The sequence below is a fragment of the Hyla sarda genome, chromosome 9 (genome assembly GCF_029499605.1).
Source record: "Hyla sarda isolate aHylSar1 chromosome 9, aHylSar1.hap1, whole genome shotgun sequence".
NCBI classification, from domain to species: Eukaryota; Metazoa; Chordata; class Amphibia; order Anura; family Hylidae; genus Hyla; species Hyla sarda.
In genome coordinates, this window is record NC_079197.1 from 150,463,566 (window position 1) to 150,483,311 (window position 19,746).

Here is a 19,746-nt window from a genome sequence, read left to right on the forward strand (position 1 = left end):
GAGGTTGGGATAGGAGGTCGAGATAGGGGATGGGATAGGAGGACGGGATATGAGGTCGGGATATGAGGACGGGATAGGAGGTCGAGATATGAGGACGGGATAGGAGGTCAGGATTTGAGGTTGAGATATGATGACGGGATATGAGGTTGAGATATGAGAACGGTATATATGGACGGGAAATGACAACAATATATGAGGACGGGATATGAAGTCAAAAGCTTTCTCCTTTGATGATTTTCCTCCCCAATAAGGATGAGGAAGGAAAAAACGGGTACTCAGCTAGTTAGACTATAACTTTTGCATCATCCAGCGCTCACATCGCAACTCTGCTTAGTTTAATTACTGGCACACAGGATTATTTTTTGGAATTTTTTGCAAAGATTACATCATTGGATCTAATGATATGTGTCTATAAGGATCTATAACTGAGACACAATACAAAGGTGACATACTGTGAAAATGTCATTGCTATATTGATTATTACAAATACTGGCATTGATATTATGTTTTAATGTTATTTTAACTAATTTTACTGGATCTGTAGCAAGGGCCCTGCACAGATATCAGACTAAGTGTAAATTATTGATATTTATTTAATAAATCACTTATTTTATTTAATCCAGCTACATCTTATTTCTCTGCATTTCCATAATTGGAAGGTTACATTTTAATAGGTAAAATATTTACACCTTGAGGTCTGAATTCCATCTGTTTTGGTTAATACATATCATGACTAGAGATGAGCGAACATTAAATTCGATTCGTCACTAACTTCTCGGCTCGGCAGTTGATGACTTTTCCTGCATAAAGTAGTTCAGCTTTCAGGTCCACCTTTTCCAGCCCACCGGAGCACCGGAAAGCTGAACTAATTTATGCAGGAAAAGTCAGCAACCGCCGAGCCGAGAAGTTCGTGATGAATCGAAATTTACTGTAAGTTCGCTCATCTCTAATCATGACTGAGTTGTAACCCAGCTTTCCCAGTCTACGCAGCAGTCTCAGGGCATATCATGAGCCCAGCATCTCCCATTCACTGTCCTTACTATGTGCAGCTACTATGTTATCACGTATATAATTCACTGCGCACCTTTCTTCTTAGTTTCATTTAATTACATTGTGTTGTTTATTGTCTTTTTTTTCTCTTGTTTTCCAACGCTTACCTGAGTCTCTGGCTGGGCAAAGTGCGCAATTCATGCCCCAGGCTTCCCCGTACAGGCAGCAACATTCTGTGTATGTTGTCTGCCTGTCCACTAGGGGGCGCTTACACACCAGGTCTGCTCCAACTGTTCTCCAGCACAAGGCTACGGTATTTTCTAAATGAGAATAAATGCAAATATTATTCATCTCAATGAATATTGTCTATTGAGCAGCAGAATAGATGCACTGAATTCATTCAAGGCCTATAGTGCAGTGGTCTCAAACTGTGGCCCTCCAGATGTTGCAAAACTTCAACTCCCAGCATGCCCGGACAGCCAACGGCTGTCCGGGCATGCTGGGAGTTGAAGTTTTGCAACATCTGGAGGGCCACAGTTTGAGACCACTGCTATAGTGCCTTAAAGGGGTATTCCAGGAAAAACCTTTTTTTTTTTATAAATATCAACTGGCTCCAGAAAATTAAACAGATTTGTAAATTACTTCTATTAAAAAATCTTAATCCTTTCAGTACTTATGAGCTTCTGAAGTTAAGGTTGTTCTTTTCTGTCTAAGTGCTCTCTGATGACACGTGTCTCGGGAAACGGCCAGTATAGAAGCAAATCCCCATAGAAAACCTCTTCTAAACTGGGCGTTTCCCGAGACACGTGTCATCAGAGAGCACTTAGACAGAAAAGAACAACCTTAACTTCAGAAGCTCATAAGTACTGAAAGGATTAAGATTTTTTAATAGAAGTAATTTACAAATCTGTTTAACTTTCTGGAGCCAGTTGATATATATATAAAAAAAGTTTTTTTCCTGGATAACCCCTTTAAATGATAACAAAACATTATAAGAAGTGCCCTCACCTATAGCCTGGCTTGTGTTGGTGACGCATCTCCTCAGCGATGAATCCAGGACCAGGGGGGGATTACATGTGCAGAAATAGGACCCCACAGTATTTATACAGTTCCCTCCCTCACATGCTTCTTCCTCCTGGCATTCATCATTATCTGTAGGTGAAAAAAATAAAGCTTCCTTAACTGACCATAAACACAAATATTTGTTCGGGATACCATCAGAATTGTAATATTTTTCTTTAAAGGGGTACTCCGGTGTAAAACAATTTTTTTTAAATCAACTGGTGCCAGAAAGTTAAACAGATTTGTAAATTACTTCTATTTAACTATCTTAATCCTTCCAGTACTTATCAGCTGCTGTATACTCCAGAGGAAGTTGTGTAATTCTTTCCAGTCTGACCACAGTGCTCTCTGCTGACACCTCTGTCCGTATCAGGAACTGTCCAGTGCAGGAGAGGTTTGCTATGGGGGTTTGCTTGTACTCGGACAGTTCCTGGGGTCAGACTAGAAAGAACACCACAACTTCCTCTGGAGCATACAGCAGCTGATAAGTACTGGAAGGATTACATTTTTTAAATAGAAGTAATTTAAAAATCTGTTTAACTTTCTGGCACCAGTTGACTAGAAAAAACAATGTTTTCCACCGGAGTACCCCTTTAACTTATTCAGATATTTGCAAAGCGTAAAATGAATCATTATGTCTGTCTTTGTAGACCAATTTCTTTAACTCAGAGGCAGAAACAGCGCCACTCATGTACATGGGCTGATTTGGTATTTCAGAACGTTATGCTGGATTTGATATTTAAAGGGGTACTCTGGCCCTAAGACATCTTATCCCCTTTCCAAAGGATAGGGGATAAGATGCCTGATCGCGGGGGTCCCGCCGCCGGGGACCCCCGTAATCTTTCATGCAGCACCCCCTATCATCAGCCTCATGGATCGCTCCGTGTCTGATGACTCATGGGGGTCTCACGGGGCCAGAGTATCTTGACATCCGGGCTCCGCCCCCTTGTGACATCATGCCCCCTCCCATAGGCTTGCGTGGTGAGGGTGTGATGAGGGCAGATGTTATTACCCTAGGGGGCAGATGGCATTAACCCCTTGTGTTCGTGACGCCAGGGAGTGGTTAACCTCTGCACCACCCGAGGTATAGCCATTGGATTCTGGGCTCGGCACGGTGCAAATAATGACTCAGACGCCAAGTTACGGAACAACGGCAGCTTTACCGAGGCAGACAGATGGAATAGTCTTACAGCTCAGTTAGGCCCAAGGAGGTGACCAGTGACTTTAGAGACTTGCGGGCTCCCTGGGATTTGCAGTGGACTTTGATTAATTGCTGCAGACCCACGCTGAATTTAGACAGACTGATCTTGACTGACTTGACTAGGACTGACTAGACTTCACCCTTTGTGTAGCTTGCCAGGCTTTGACGTTCACCTGTGGGGCACTTGGTTAGTGGAAGCATGGTGCGTAGTAGGCCTTGGGTCTCCTCAGGACACCAGACACTCTCAGGTCTTGACTGTTCTGCTCCTCGTTCTTTGTTTAGAATGCTGGATGTGGGCGGTGGGGTCGTGATGTCACTGCCAGGCCCCTCATGACTTCACGCCCAATTTATGAAAGTCTATGGGAACGGGGAAGTGGCGACCGTCATGCCCCCTCCCATGGACTTGCATTAAGGAGGAGTGGCGTGACGGCACAGGGTGCATGGTAATGACATCACAACCCCGCCACCCACTCCAAGCATTTGGAACAAAATGACATGACTAGGGGAGCGTAAAGCTCCGCTTCCTTCACACCCATTTCTTACCCCTCTACTTCCCCAAGTAAAACAATACACAGACTCTGATGTTGGTGGAAAGGCCACAGCAGCCATTTTATTTTATTACAACCATATAAAACCAAATATCACTTAAACAAACCTTCATATAAAATAGTGCAAAAACATTAGTGCAAACAGATGCATCATACCAAGGAGGGGGACTGAGAGGCGACATAACCTTCCGATCTCTTACTTTGCCCTGGGTTGTCCATAAACTTAACCCCAGGACACCACCTTCGGAGACCTTCTCCTCCCTTTGGGACCATGCCCGCAGGGGTTTACCCAGCCCAGCTGGGTACCGCCCCAGCTGCACAAAACCATCATCACACCTCCTTCTCCTTCAATACCTCCTCATCCCCCTCCTTCTCCTGCCGCCGTGACAAAGAAATGGCCACACACCAGGACGGGTGGGCGGGCAAACTCCTGTCTTCCACCGGACTGTCCTTTCCGCCACTCACTGCCCCTTTTATCACCTCCAAGTACCGCCCCTTCACCTGCCACTGACCCCTCCACCTCACACTGACCTCCCTCCTCCACCTCAAACCCCCCCCCCCCCCAAGGCAAAACCTAATTTTGCACCCCCAACCCTTAGGGGTCTGGCCCTTGGTCTACAAAACATATTTTTGTCCGATGTATAAACATGACATTAGGCTGTGTTCCCCCATTTTTTTTTGTGAACAATGCCCCATACAATGACTGAATAACACTGCCATACCAGAACAATATAATACCACCATACTGTGACTGAGTAACAATGCCATATCAGAACAGAACAATACCGTCATACTGTGACTGAGTAACAATGCCATACCCGTACAGAAAAATACCACCATACCATGACTGAATAACACCACCATACCATGACTGAATAACACCACCATACCATGACTGAATAACACCACCATACCATGACTGAATAACACCACCATACCATGACTGAATAACACCACCATACCATGACTGAATAACACCACCATGCCATGACTGAATAACACCACCATACCATGACTGAATAACACCACCATACCATGACTGAACAACACCACCATACCATGACTGAATAACACCACCATACCATGACTGAATAACACCACCATACCATGACTGAATAACACCACCATACCATGACTGAATAACACCACCATACCATGACTGAATAACACCACCATACCATGACTGAATAACACCACCATACCATGACTGAATAACACCACCATACCATGACTGAATAACACCACCATACCATGACTGAATAACACCACCATACCATGACTGAATAACACCACCATACCATGACTGAATAACACCACCATACCATGACTGAATAACACCACCATACCATGACTGAATAACACCACCATACCATGACTGAATAACACCACCATACCATGACTGAATAACACCACCATACCATGACTGAATAACACCACCATACCATGACTGAATAACACCACCATACCATGACTGAATAACACCACCATACCATGACTGAATAACACCACCATACCATGACTGAATAACACCACCATACCATGACTGAATAACACCACCATACCATGACTGAATAACACCACCATACCATGACTGAATAACACCACCATACCATGACTGAATAACACCACCATACCATGACTGAATAACACCACCATACCATGACTGAATAACACCACCATACCATGACTGAATTACACCACCATACCATGACTGAATAACACCACCATACCATGACTGAATAACACCACCATACCATGACTGAATAACACCACCATACCATGACTGAATTACACCACCATACCATGACTGAATAACACCACCATACCATGACTGAATTACACCACCATACCATGACTGAATAACACCACCATACCATGACTGAACAAGGGGAGAAAAGGTGAGGAGAAAATTGGTTAGGGCGTTTTTTGGCGCTGAAAGCAGGGGGGAGAGGGTGTGCTGCTTAGATGAGCAGTTGCTGCCTATCTTGCTTATAGGTGGCGCCGGCCCTGTGCCTGACGCACATGTTGATAAATGACAATATACATATGGGATCGCCCCATGTTGAAGAATCCCAGTGAATATTTAGCGTTTTGTTGAGGAACCTTACCTACACACTCCAGGTGATGGACATCGTAGTAGTAGCCATTAGAACAGTAGCAGGCAAACAGCGGATCCTTGTTAAGACATACACCTCCTTTGCACAGTTCCGACCCGAAAAGCTTGCATTCATCAATATCTTAAATAGAATCAACATCTATTTGTTTAAGCCAAATAAAATATAATTAGAACTAACATCATTACAGCCTCTTGCTCTGTTCCCTCCATTCACCTGAGAATGCTTGTACTATATTTTTTTTGGTTTCTTTTTTTGTTGTTGTTTGGCCCTTTCTGTTCATGTACACTGTTTACATTACTCACTGAAAGGAGTAGTGAAGCGGAAAAATAACTTATCTGCTATCCAAAGGATAGGAGATAAGTTAGATGGGGGGAGGGGGGTTCCGAGCTCTGGGACCCCCCTGTGATCTCCTGCACGGGGCCCGGGAGTTTGCGGGAGGCGACCGTTCCAACCCCCACAAGAAGCCACGGCCAACAACCCCCCTCTATGTATCTCTATGGGGTACATGGAGAGGATGTGTGGGCCGGCGCTCCATGTGGGGGTTGGCATGTCCCCTTCCGGCAGACTGCCGAGGTCCCATTCAGGAGATCGCGAGGGGTCCCAGCGCTCCGACCCCCCGCAATCTATAACTTATCCCCTATCCTTCGGATAGGGAATAAGTCATTTTTTACTACACAACTCCTTTAAATTAAGGTAAGTTATTTAAACAATACATGCTATCATGCTAAATATGTTATCTGATCTGCCAGTAGATGGCTACATAGGTTTGTCCAAAAAGATTCAGCACAACTTGTACTTTACTCACCTCCGTTCCTGTTTATTCTAAGTTTAGGAGTCCAATATGCAGTCCTAATCAGTGACAGATGTTTCTGTATGTACACTCATAGGGAAAGGCTGTCAATCACTGATTAGGACCGCCCACTAGATTCCTAAATTCTTAAAGGGGTATTCCCATGGAAAACTTTTTTGTTTTAAATTAAATGGTGCCAGAAAGTTTAACAGATTTGTAAATTACTTCTATTAACAAATCTTAATCCTTCCAGTACGTTTTAGGGGCTATATACTACGGAGAAAATGCTTTACTTTTTAGGTTTCTCTGATGTCATGACCACAGTGCTCTCTGCTGACCTCTTCTGTCCATTTTAGGAACTGTCCAGAGCAGCATATGTTTGCTATGGGGATTTTCTCCTGCTCTGGACAGTTCCTAAAATGGACAGAGATTACATCAGAGAGCACTGTGGTCATGACATCAGACAAATCTAAAAAGTAAACCATTTCCTCTGTAGTATATAGCCCCTAAAACGTACTGGAAGGATTAAGATTTTTTAATAGAAGTAATTTACAAATCTGTTTAACTTTCTGGCACCAGTTGATTTAAAAGAAAAAAAAAGTTTTCCACGGGAGTACCCCTTTAATGAACAGGACTTTAGGTGAGGTTCTACTGAAACATCTCCCTCCTTTATATAACAGGCTGCTGTCATATTAGCCACCATGTTCAATGTGACAGGTTCCCTTTAACATATAGTACAATTATTAATAAATGTTAAATAGGCACTGCCATTTCAACAAACTTTTCCTAGGTCAATAGTAGATGCGAATATAAGAAACTATGTAATATATCTTATTTTAAAAAAATGCTTATTTCTCCTGTTATTACATTTTATCACTCTCCCCCCCCCCCCTCCTCTTGCTGCCGAAATCATCTTCTTTGAAAATCACTCAGCTTTGTCCTGTTTCTGCAAGACAAGCAATACAAGTCTGTGGAGGGGGGAGGAGAGCGCTCCACCTACCCTCTCTGGGAGAACTGCAAATTATAGATGAAGCCTACAGAGCAGAAATCTGCTAAAAAAAATACTGTAGCCAAGTTATATAATGGCCAGAGACAGTGCTGCTCCTCATGTTACACACACAGGGCAGCTTATCCTGAAAAAACACATGAAAGGACAAGTACACAAGAAAGGACTAAATGCAGTTATACTAGGCCTACAACTTACCTTTGCTTTCTTGGGCAGACGTGATATAACCCACTCCCAAAGGACACAGCCTTCGGTATTCGGCTGATAAATTAGAAATAAAACAACTTACATTACAATAAGTTATAACATTTGAATTACAAGATTGAAAAAATGCAGTTAGAAAAATTTATCAACATGATATGCCAATCAAAAGTTAACCCCTGTTTTGGTATATAAGGGTTTTTCCAGGACTTTAAAGGGGTTATCCGGCCAAAGAGCAGCACCCGCATTCTATGCAGGGCTGTTTGTCCAGTCTCGGAAAACTCTTTGCTTCCTGCACTGGAGATGTGACGTAACACCACGCCCCCTCTTGACATAACGCCACACCCCCTCCATTCATGTCTATGGGAGGGGGCGTGACTTACATCACGCCCCCACCCATAGACATGAATGGAGGGGACGTGACGTCAAGAGGGGGCGTGGCTTTACGTCATGTCTCCAGTCCACCAAACAAAAAGCTTTCTGAGACTGGAGAAGCAGCCCTGCATAGAATGGATGGCTGGATAACCTTTGGATAGGTGATAAGATGTTTGGCCGGATAACCCCTTTAACCTTCAGCATAGGCCACCAGTTCTGACGCTTCATTGGACAAATGATTGAAGGGTCTGCAGCAATATATTTTTGTAGTGGCTGTGCCTGGTACAGTAGCCCAGTGCCATTCAAGTGAATAGGACAGAGCTATCCGGCGCAGCCGCAATGAATCAGCAGTATGACGGCGCGGACATGTGCCATGCTCATTGAAGGCAATGCACTTCCAGACGGAATTCCGCTGAAAGAATGTTAAGTCTTTCAGTGGAGTCTGGAACTAGATTTTTCTAAGCCGAATTCAGCAGTGGGCCGAATGCAGCAGAATCCCATTGAGGACAATGGTAGGCTGCTGCACTGGAATCTCCTCCTGGATTTTCTCGGGGTGGAAAATCCATAGTGTGCATGGGCCCTAATGGTTCCAGAAATACTGCTTATTTGGTATATACACTAACAGGCTTGGCAGCTAGGTGCTTTTTCCCCTAGCATATACTCTCTCAGCACCCCTTAGCTATGCCCCAGAAGAGGGTAAAAGCCATTCACCAACATCAGGGGACTGATGTACTTCACATTGGAAGACACTATACAAATAATCTCAACAAGCCCTTAAAAAGGTCTACAAGCCATTTTTTGTTACCAGATTCCATGCTGGGGCATCTCTGGATTTGGCATGCTTGTCCCCATCCTTTGCCAACAGTACAGCAACATTCCACCTGGCTGACATTCCTAGAAAGCACATTCTCACAAACATTGGGGTCTTCCAGATTGTAATAACATTCCTTGAGTCCTGGAGTAGACACAAACTCTACCCTGGTTAAGGCAGTATTGCTGGGATATGCATGACGGGCTGTAGTAGAGAAGAGAATAACAAAATAAATAATAGTAAGGTGTGTACAAGTCAAAAATAGATAAAATATGCCTACCTCAATGTACATAATACCATTATATGTATATTTGTAAAGTACATTGGTTAAAAAAAATTGCATATTTTGGGTGAAAAAATGTTGCCTTGTCCCTCCAGCTATTGCCTGTGTGTATTGACTGGGAAATACAGGAAGGATGGGTGGGACAAGCAGGACTCTGTACACTGAGGACAAGCAGGGCTCTGTACACTGAGGACAAGCAGAGCTCTGTGCAGTGAGGACAAGCCGGGCTCTGTACACTGAGGACAATCAGTATACACTGAGGACAAGAAGGGCTCTGTACACTGAGGACAAGCAGGGCTCTGTGCACTGAGGACAAGCAGGGCTCTGTACACTGAGGAAAAGCAGGGCTCTGTACACTGAGGACAAGCAGAGCTCTGTACGCTGAGGACAAGCAGGGCTCTGTACACTGAGGACAAGCAGGGCTCTGTACACCGAGGACAAGCAGGGCTCTGTACACTGACGCTACAGAGGAAATGGCTACAGGGAAAGTATTTATTTCATCCAAAAATATACAGGTTTTTTTTTTTACCAATGTAAATTACAAATATACATAAAATGGTATTATCTATATTATATAAGCATTGTTTGCAAATGACAGTGCCCATATAAGCCATACATTTATAAATGAGGTTTCCCATTAGTCTCTTACCGGCAGATGGTGTCCGTATACATTTTCCAAACATTGGGTCGAACTCTTCATTGCTGTTAGGGCAGATGCAGAGGAAGGATCCCTCCACGTTCTCACACAGGGCTGTGCCGCATACTCCTTGTAATGTCATGCACTCATCGACATCTGGAAGAGAGACAACACCAATATCTTATAACTCTGGAGGCAACACAGTTCACATGTAACAGAAAAGAACAGAAAACTACTATCGAGCAGGCTCCGAAGTGGATCTAGAAAGGCTTGATGATACACCGGTTGGTGTGAAACAGCGTTGTCACTACGGCTCTCTGTTGGCGTCCTAACCCGACCTGACTGCATGTTTTTTACCGCACGAATAAAGTAAGAAAAAGCTTCAGAAGTGGTGAGTGCCTTTTCTCTACATATTGCCATTTGTGTACAGCGAACTGCTACCCATATATAAGTGCACCCCACGGAAGCCACATATCCTCACTTCACATTACCAGGACGGAACCCACACTGCAATACATCGTTGAATCAGTAGTGTCGACTTACTGTACCTATCTTGAGGATCTAGAAAGGCAATGGCTCCACGGCTACCTTTGGTTGCATGACTATGACTAGTGCCCAACTCTATGGGGGAAATAATTTATGCAACACTCCCTACAATTTCTGCTTTTGCTTTACATCACTTTTTCCCTTACAGCTAAATATCGAGCCTGGTTGTGGAAAGCTGCAATTTTACCGTGACACCAACTATCACCATGAGGATTTGGCTTTATGTTCTCTTTTTGATATAAGGTTGGTGTAGAGCAAAGATGAGCATTAATCCTTGCCGATTGTTTCCTCTCATCCGGGCTTACATTTTTTAAGCTTGTTTGATCTGTGCAAAAAGTTTACAGTATTCGTGCCATATTTGTCTTCCGTTATCCATTCGTGTTTGATAACAGATTCAAGAAATTGACCTTTACTGATGTATAGCGCAAGTCTCTGGATAAATCGCATTGATTGGTGGCGGAAAATGTCAAATACAACTGCTCAAGAGAATGAAGGAAACACCTTGGGTCCATTCACACGGCAGAACTTCCGCTTGTGGAATTCTGCCTCAAATTAAAGCCCATAGACTTCTATGGGATTCCGTACTCCCACTCACACTTCTGAATTTCCGCATGCGGTATACCGCAAGCGGAAATTCAGAAGTGTGAATGGGAGTGCAGAATCCGATAGAAGTCTATGGGCTTAAAGTTAAAGGAGTAGTCCAGTAGTGAACAAGTGGTGAACTAAGGATAGGGGATAAGTTGCAGATCGCGGGGGGTCCGACCGCTGGGGCCCCCCCGCTATCTCCTGTACGGCGCCCCAACAGCCCGCGCGAAGGGGGCGTGTCGACCCCCGCACGAAGCGGCGGCCGACACGCCCCCTCAAAACAACTCTATGGCAGAGCCTGAGCGCTGCCTTCGGCAATCTCAGGCTCTTCCATAGCGATGTATTGAGCAGGCGTGTCAGCCGCCGCTTCGTGCGGGGGTCGACACCCGCTATCTGGCCGGAGAGCCCGGGCCCTTTACAGAGAGATAGCAGGGGGCCCCAGCGGTCGGACCCCCTGCGATCTCAAACTTATCCCCTATCCTTAGGATAGGGGATAAGTTTTTCACCACTGGATTATCCCTTTAAGGCAGAATTCCGCAAGCAGAAATTCTGCCGTGTGAAGAGACCCTTAGGGCCCATGCATACTGTGGAAATTCAGCAAATAAATTCCTTGGAGAATCAGCGCTGTCCAGAATCAGCACTTTTTTTGTGGAATTTTATTGTGGAAATAAATGTCGGAAATCAAAATCCTGGGCTTTTCCAGGAAAATTTTTACAAAAAATAAATAAAAACAAAAAAATAACATGTTTATTCTTTTGGTAGGAAACGGAACTTCTGTAGTGTGCACTGAGCAGAAAAATCCTTTTGAGATCCATGGAATTTTGCTTAGCTCAGAATTAAAGGGGTATTCCAGGAAAAAAACTTTTTTATATATATCAACTGGCTCCAGAAAGTTAAACAGATTTGTAAATTACTTCTATTAAAAAATCTTTATCCTTTCAGTACTTATGAGCTGCTGAAGTTGAGTTGTTCTTTTCTGTCTAAGTGCTCTCTGATGACACCTGTCTCAGGAACTGTCCAGAGTAGAAGCAAATCCCCATAGAAAGCCTCTTCTACTCTGTGCAGTTCCCGAGACAAGCAGAGGTGTCAGCAGAGAGCATTGTTGCCAGACAGAAAAGAACAACTCAACTTCCTTTGGAGCATACAGCAGCTGATAAGTACTGGAAGGATTCCTGGAATACCCCTTTAAAGGTAAAGGTACTCCAGTGGAAAATAAATGTTTTCCAATCAACTGTTGCCAGAAAGTTTTACAGATTTGTAAATTACTTCTATTCAATTTTTTTTATCCTTCCAGTACTTATCAGATGCTGTATGCTCCACGGGAAGTTCTTTTCCTTTTGAATTTATATTCTGTCCGACCACAGTGCTTTCTGCTGACACTCTTTTTTATTATAAAAGTACAAAACACAAAACAAGTTCATTTCACTGTAACAAAATTAACAAAACTGAACATAAAAACAAACTATCCGTCTCAAAATAACAACTTAAACCTTCCTAACCGGCCAGCCCAGATAAACCAAAAATAAATGAATAAATAAATCATTACCTACTATAGTCCAACACACACACACACACATACCTAATGAACATAAATAAAGTTTTCCTCGCTTGGATCAAAAACTAAAAATATCCAAACTAGGAAACATAACCACACTCCCCCCCCCCCCCCCTAAAAACAAAAATATGGCTAGCTGCCTTAACAAAAATAATATAATACTATAGTAACTGAAAACTGGTCCGACTGCCTTTCTCTCAAAATAATTATGACATTATATAAATAATAATAAAAATAAAATAAAATAAAAAAAATAAAAAATGTAAATAAAAATACAAAAAAATTCCCACTATACATAAAACCATACAGAATATACATACCAAAAAAAAAAAAAAAAAAAAAAAAAAAAAAAAAAAAAAAAAAAAATACATTTATAACACAGAAAAACAACCTATACTAAACTATCCCACCACCCCCTCTGGACATGGGTCAGAGTCCATAGGTCACAGTTTTTGTCCACAACTGACCCATACCAGACCCCCAAAATAGTACCCACTGCAACAGTCCAGTCCTGGGTACACACCACCACCACCCCCCCCCAAAAAAAGAAACCCCACCCAACCTAAAATACACCCCTACCCACCTAATGTAAACAGAACAATATATACAAAACAATATATACATAGTCTACAACAAAGCAATATTAACAGTACAATACACCAAAACCACAAGGCCCAAGTTTGGTTGCCTGCAAGCCCTTTACAATCCATCCATAGAAAACAAAACAAAAGGCTAAGGTGACATGCATAGCCCCCCACCAGGAAGAAGGATGGCAATCCTGATAAAATTAAATTTAAATTCCTCTCCCTATCAACCTCTAACCCTATCACTATCCCTTCATGAAACTGACCCTATACTCACCCTAAGATATATACACTATCCCTGGCCAAAATAAGGTACTTCACCTTAAGGGCCTAGTACCTAGGGCACATCAAAAGAAAAACCTCTCCATAGGAGAGAAGCCCTACTGGTACCAAGACTGCCATACTCCAAAGACCTGATCTTCCCGAGGTCACCAGTGATGTTCCTACAGACCTCCACCTCGGAGAGGACTTTCTGTTGGGTCGATACTAAGCACCGTGCATTCCATGTGTAGTACCTAACCACTAAACTAACTAAGAATAAAGTGCCCCGGTCTCGGCCACCCAGGGACCTGAATGCCCCATAAGCCCACTCCGGATAGGTAAGGCCGGCAAGTTGACTCCAGTTGATGGAAGCGCCCACCCGGTTGTAAACCCCTATATTAAAGGGACAATGAAGCAGGAAGTGGTCCATGCTTTCCAGCGTGTCCCCGCACTCTTCTCGGGGACATCCCCGGTCATCAGAGTTCCTACACTTCAGGTTGTCCCTTACATATAGCTTCCCCTGAAAGCAGCGCCAGGCCAAGTCCCAAAACTTCTGGGGGATCCTTTTCATGTTCAAAAGATACAACCCCACCCTCAGATCCCGACCTGGGCAGTCCCTGAGCGCCAGAGGCTTCTGGAAGTGGGTCAACAGAACCCGTTTGTCAAGGAACTGCCTTGACTGGGTCCTGATCTCCCACACTCCCAGACCCCACCGGCGTATCGCCTTCAGAGTCGGGGTAGCGTAAGCCGGAAGATATCCATGGGGTGTACGGAGGTCCTTCACTCGCCCTCCTCTCTCCCATTCCTGGAAGAAAGGCCGAAACCATTCCCTGCAGGAGAGTACCCACGGAGAAGCCCTCTCTGACCAGAGGTTTGCGATGTTAGCTTTCAAGAAGGTGTTCGTAAAGAACACCACAGGGTTTACCATAGATAAACCCCCTAGTCTCCTCGTGCGGTACGTAACCTCCCTCTTGACTAGGTTCATCCTGTTCCCCCATAACAGTTGGAAAAACAGGCTGTAGATCCTAGTGTAGTAAGCCTCTGGCAAGATACATACACTGCCCAGATAGATAAACAAGGGGAGCAGGTATGATTTCATCAGGTGTACCCTTTCCCTGAGGGTCATAGACCAACCCTTCCACTGGTCCACCTTCTGAGCGGCATCCTGGAGCTTACCATCCCAGTTTTTGGTGGGATAATCATCTTGGCCGAATGTGATGCCTAAGACTTTTGCTGACTCTTGGGGCCCTGGAAGGGTGTCCGGGAGATCAAACGTGGGGTCTCCCCCTCCCAGCCAGAGACTCTCACACTTATCCCGGTTGATCTTAGACCCGGATGCCTCCGAGTAGCGGTCCACCTCCGACATCACCACATCGACCTCCTCTCTTGAGGAGACGAAAATAGTGACATCGTCAGCGTACGCCACCACTCTCTGGGCGACATCCAGCTCCGCCAGACTCATCCCGACTCCCGCCAACGGCCCACAATCTACCCTCCGGACGAAGGGATCGATTGCGAACACGTATAAAAGCGGGCTAAGAGGACAACCCTGACGGACTCCGGAACCCACCACAAAAGAGCGGCCAGACCACCCGTTCACCAGCGGGAAACTCTCTGCCCCTGCATACAAGATCTTAAGCCAATTAACAAAAGTAGTTGGTAAGCCATATCTCAGGAGGACGGACCATAGGTACTCGTGGTTCACCCGATCAAATGCTTTGGCCTGATCCAAGGACAGCAAGTACCCCTTCCAGAGACCTGCACTACTCCGCTCCACTGCCTCCCTGACACTAAGGACAGCACTTAAGGTGCTTCGGCCTGGAAAAGAGCAGTGCTGAGCCCCCGAAAGGAGCCGGGGTGCAAACTTCACCAGCCGATTAAACAATATCTTAGCCAGAAGCTTCCTGTCCGTATTGAGAAGAGCTATGGGTCTCCAATTCTCAATCCGGCTAGGATCTTTACCCTTTGACAGAAGAATCAGGGCTGACCTCCTCATTGACTTTGGCAGAGTGCCCGAGGAGAGACACTCATTGAATACCTCAGTCAAGAGGGGAGCTAAAGACTCCTTAAAGGTCCTGTACCACTCGGATGTTAAGCCATCCGGACCTGGCGACTTCTTAGGGGCAAGCCCCTCGATCGCCATTCTCACTTCCTCTTCCCTGATTTCTTCTGCCAAAACATCAAGAGAGGGGTCTACCCCTGGCTCAGGAATGGTTTCAGTCAGGAAAACCGACATCCTGTCTCGATCTAGATCTTTCCTTCCCAAGAGGTGCGAGTAGAAGGATCTGACAACCTCCAAGATCCCTGATCTGGACCGATTCAGAGATCCTGTACTATCAATCAGTCCTGAAATGACTTTACTACTCACTGACATCTTACAGTTTCTGTAAGGGTCGGGCGAGCGGTACTTCCCGAAATCCCTCTCAAAAACCAAAGATGTGTGCCTATCGTACTGACACCTCATCAGCAAGGACTTCACTCTGGAGATATCCTCTCGGCTACCTCCAGTCGAGACGAGAAGCTCGAGTTTCCTCCTCAGACCCTGATACAGGCGGTACCTGTTCAGGGACCTGAGGCTCGAGAGCTGGCGGAAGAACCCCGCAACCCGCTTCTTGAATATCTCCCACCACTCTGACTTACTACTACATAGGCCCAGTAAAGGTACCTGGCTCTGAAGAAAATCCTCAAAGGACTGTCTTACTTCCGCTTCCTCCAGGAGGGACGAATTCAGCTTCCAATAACCTTTTCCCATCCGGGGGGTCTCTGAAACATTCAGGGAAAACAAAATCATACAGTGATCGGAGAACTCCACCTCAACCACGGACACTACGGAAGAGACAGCTTCCTCCTTTAAATAAAACCTATCTATCCTAGACCTGCGACTACCTTGATGATAGGTGAAACCCGTGTGGCCTGAGGGGCTCCGGATGTGGGCGTCCTCTAGGCGAGCTTCTCTAGCTATGCTAATCAGTGCCACACTATCGCAAGTCAGCGGACCATTGGAGCCTCTCCTATCTTGGGACCTCGTGACATTATTGAAGTCCCCTCCAAAGATCACTTGCCGACTCGTAAAAAGAAAGGGCTTAATCCTCATAAAGAGATCTTTACGGCCCCGCTTAGTTTGCGGGGCGTAGATGTTAATGAGCCGGAGCTCTTGTCCCTTCATGAAGACATCTAAGATCAGGCACCTCCCCATTTCTAATTCAATAACCCGTCGGCATTCAACAGGAGCGGTAAAAAGGACCGCCACCCCACTATACGGCTCAGCCGCAAGAGACCAGTGGGAGGGACCGCGCCTCCACTCTCTTCTGGCTTTTACCAGAGAGGCTAGATCTGACAACCTGGTCTCCTGTAAAAGGAAAATGTCGGCTTCAACACGGCCGAGAAAATCAAAGGCTGCGAATCTAGCCGTATCTGACTTTATACTGGCACAGTTAATAGATGCCAGCGTCAATGGGGTGAGTGCCGCCATACAGGGTGATTAAATTAGACGGCCACACCCTTTACTTTCTCTTTCCCTTCTTTTTTGCCCCCTCATCCCCCGAAGAAGACGAGAGGGCAGGACCACTCTTGGATCTTTTTTTACACTCCGATTGATCCATATGGTCCCCGTCTCTGTCCGGCTCCGGTCTAGCCCTGCCCTCTGAGGAAGGTGCCTCAACAGGACAGGGCCCAGTTCCCCCCAGAGGCTCCTTCTCCCTAGGCACCCCGTCCTCACCTTCCCCCTCCAAGGAGGGGGAGGAGATGGTATCGAGGACGAGGTATCGGTTTGACAGGTCAATCAGAGGGGGGGCAGTCAGGCTTCCGTTTTGGACCTGGCCCGTAGTACAAGGAACTTCAGAGGGCTCTGACCTCTTCTTTCTCCCTTTCCTTTTGCCTTTATCTTTCTTTTTGGGCCTCACCCCACTTTCCTCATCCACACTTTCATAGTGGGAGGAATCGGAAGGGTCGGCCATATTGCCTTTCTCTCTGTGAAGTCTCCTGATCTCCTCATCCAGCACGTTCTCTTCTAGGGCTTCAGCGGTTACAGGGCCAGCTTCAGGAGCAGGGGCTAAAGCTGCCCCCGTCACCTGGGCACTCTCCAGCTCCCTACTCCTTCTACGATTTTCCTCCCGCCTTAGTTTGGCGGGGCCCTTTTTCCTCCTCACTAGCCCTGTTGCGCCCCCATCCCTGCCCGTACCCTCCCCAGCCGAGGCAACTTCGCAGCTCTCCTCAGCCGGAGCGGCCGCCGCACGGGCGAAGGCGCTAGGACAACGGCTAAAAGGGTGCCCGAGGACACCACACAGGTGGCACCGGATCTGCCTACAGGATGCGGCCAGATGACCCACCCCACCACACAAAGCGCAGACCTGCACAGTACAGGCTGCGCTAAAGTGGGTGGGGCTGCCACACCTGTGACAGACCTTGGGTTGCCCCTGGTAGAAGACCTGGATCCTATCGCGTCCAAGGAAGGCGGCTGACGGAATGTGGGCAACTGTACTCCCTGAACGCTTGAGTTTGACGGAAAACGTCCAGGCCCCGGACCAGATCCCGTGCTCATCCAAGTTTTTCTTGGGCATATCCGTCACATCCCCATACCGACCAAGCCAGGTCATAATGTCATAACAAGAAAGTGACTCGTTACGGGTCAAAACGGTAACTTTCTTGACAGAGTTCTGACGGGAAATCGCCTTGACGGCAAAATCCCGCCAGCCGGGCTCGTTCTTTGCCACTTCGTAGTTTGACCAGAAGAGTTCGAGACCCTCTGGCCGTACGAAACTGACATCAAACTCGGATGAACCGTAGGGGTGAATGAGGGCAAAGATGTCACTTGCCCTGAATTCCATCTGAAGGAGGAGCTCAACCACTTTAGAGCGAGGTGGGCACGCATCCTCGCCCCTCCAAATCAGACGGACCACATTCCTACGGTTACTGTCCTGCCCGGTTGTCGGGAGGGACCAGACCACCTCCCCATTCCGCTCTCGGAAAGCCCCCAAACCGTGCCTCTCTATCCAGAAAGACAGGTCGACCTCACCCCTTCCCTCTACCTGGATCGACCTGTCGCCCCTGCGTAAAGCCTCCAGGAGGCGCTGTTGCAAGTGGCCTCCAGAGCCGGACAGAGATGGGGACCCCCCTGAACCCCCGGCAGTGACATTGGCATAGCTCCTAGAAGCAGCCACTACCGGGGGGGCAGCCAGACCAGACCCAGACCCAGAACCGTCAGTACAGCCACTCACACCACTACTCCCATCTTTATTCCCATTCATACCCGACTTTCCACTCTTACCACTACTAGTCCCACCATCATTCACTCCACTTACACTCCCACATGCACTCCTCTCATCCACAACACTACTACACTCAGCATTCTCACATCCTCCACTCATTACCTGCCTAACAGATTCTGGGCTGGCTGGGACTTGTAGTATAGCTGGTTTAATAATGTTCTTTGCTTTCTTAGCTGTTGCTGGGGTTGACGCCAAGGGCTCCTCCTCCATGGGTGATGTCCCTTCTGGAGTCTGGAGCTGCCCCCCCGGGCGCACCCCAGCTCCGCCCACACTCTCTGACACGCAGGGAATCCCCACCGTGCCAGCTGTGCCCGTCCGCACGGGCTCTGCAGCAGACTCTGACGCCCGGACACTCCCCTCCCTCACAGAGGAGTGCCCCGCAGCGCCCACAGAACATATAGTACTCGGAGGACCGCCCCCTGAGCACCTGGACCCACCATTCTCTGCCAACGGCGCCTGGACACTCCCCCCCCCTCACAGGGGAGTGCCCCGCAGCGCCGGTAATGCCCACAGCACTCGGGGAACCGCCCCCCGAGCACGCGGCGGCATAGCTTGCCTCGCCACTTCCCACCATGAGCCCATCCTGCCCCTCCCTACCGGCAGGATGGGTGGGCTTCACATCTATTGCGCCTACAGCCTTTTCAGACGCCATGCTGTACCCCCCTTGCTGGCCCCGGTCCATGACAGGAACGGGGTCTGGCAGTTTGGGGGGCCCAGCAGCCTGAACCAACTTCACAGCTGGCCCAGACTGCTTGAATGAATGAAAAACAAAAGATACCGTTTCCTGAACTTTCTGCTTCTTCCTTTTTTTCACTACATCATTCTTGCCAAGATCTTCACCAAAGGCAAAATCCTCAAAGCGGGTAGGTGACTCCTGCTGCACAATAGCTCTCAGCAAACCCCCACTAGCTGCGTCCTCTTCACAGC

The 19,746-nt window shown here is 46.7% G+C and overlaps 1 protein-coding gene and 1 long non-coding RNA gene across 6 annotated transcripts in view; one reads left to right on the forward strand and one right to left on the reverse strand.

Annotated features, from left to right (window-relative positions):
- The window catches only part of LOC130291675 (uncharacterized), a 98,431-nt gene that overhangs the window by 53,524 nt on the left and 25,161 nt on the right, over positions 1-19,746 (forward strand). Inside the window, exon 2 of the long non-coding RNA XR_008847994.1 lies at positions 10,716-10,810. This is a non-coding gene — a long non-coding RNA (uncharacterized LOC130291675). The remainder of the gene's footprint in view (positions 1-10,715; positions 10,811-19,746) is intronic.
- Positions 1-19,746, reverse strand: part of LTBP4 (latent transforming growth factor beta binding protein 4) — a 259,011-nt gene that overhangs the window by 11,001 nt on the left and 228,264 nt on the right. For all 5 annotated transcript variants that reach the window (XM_056540752.1, XM_056540753.1, XM_056540749.1 and 2 more), the window contains 6 exons: positions 10,034-10,177; positions 9,096-9,305; positions 7,913-7,975; positions 5,910-6,038; positions 1,999-2,142; positions 1,158-1,310 (listed from right to left, as the gene is read on the reverse strand). In XM_056540752.1, coding sequence (XP_056396727.1) covers positions 1,158-1,310; positions 1,999-2,142; positions 5,910-6,038; positions 7,913-7,975; positions 9,096-9,305; positions 10,034-10,177 — 843 coding nt within the window. The remainder of the gene's footprint in view (positions 1-1,157; positions 1,311-1,998; positions 2,143-5,909; positions 6,039-7,912; positions 7,976-9,095; positions 9,306-10,033; positions 10,178-19,746) is intronic.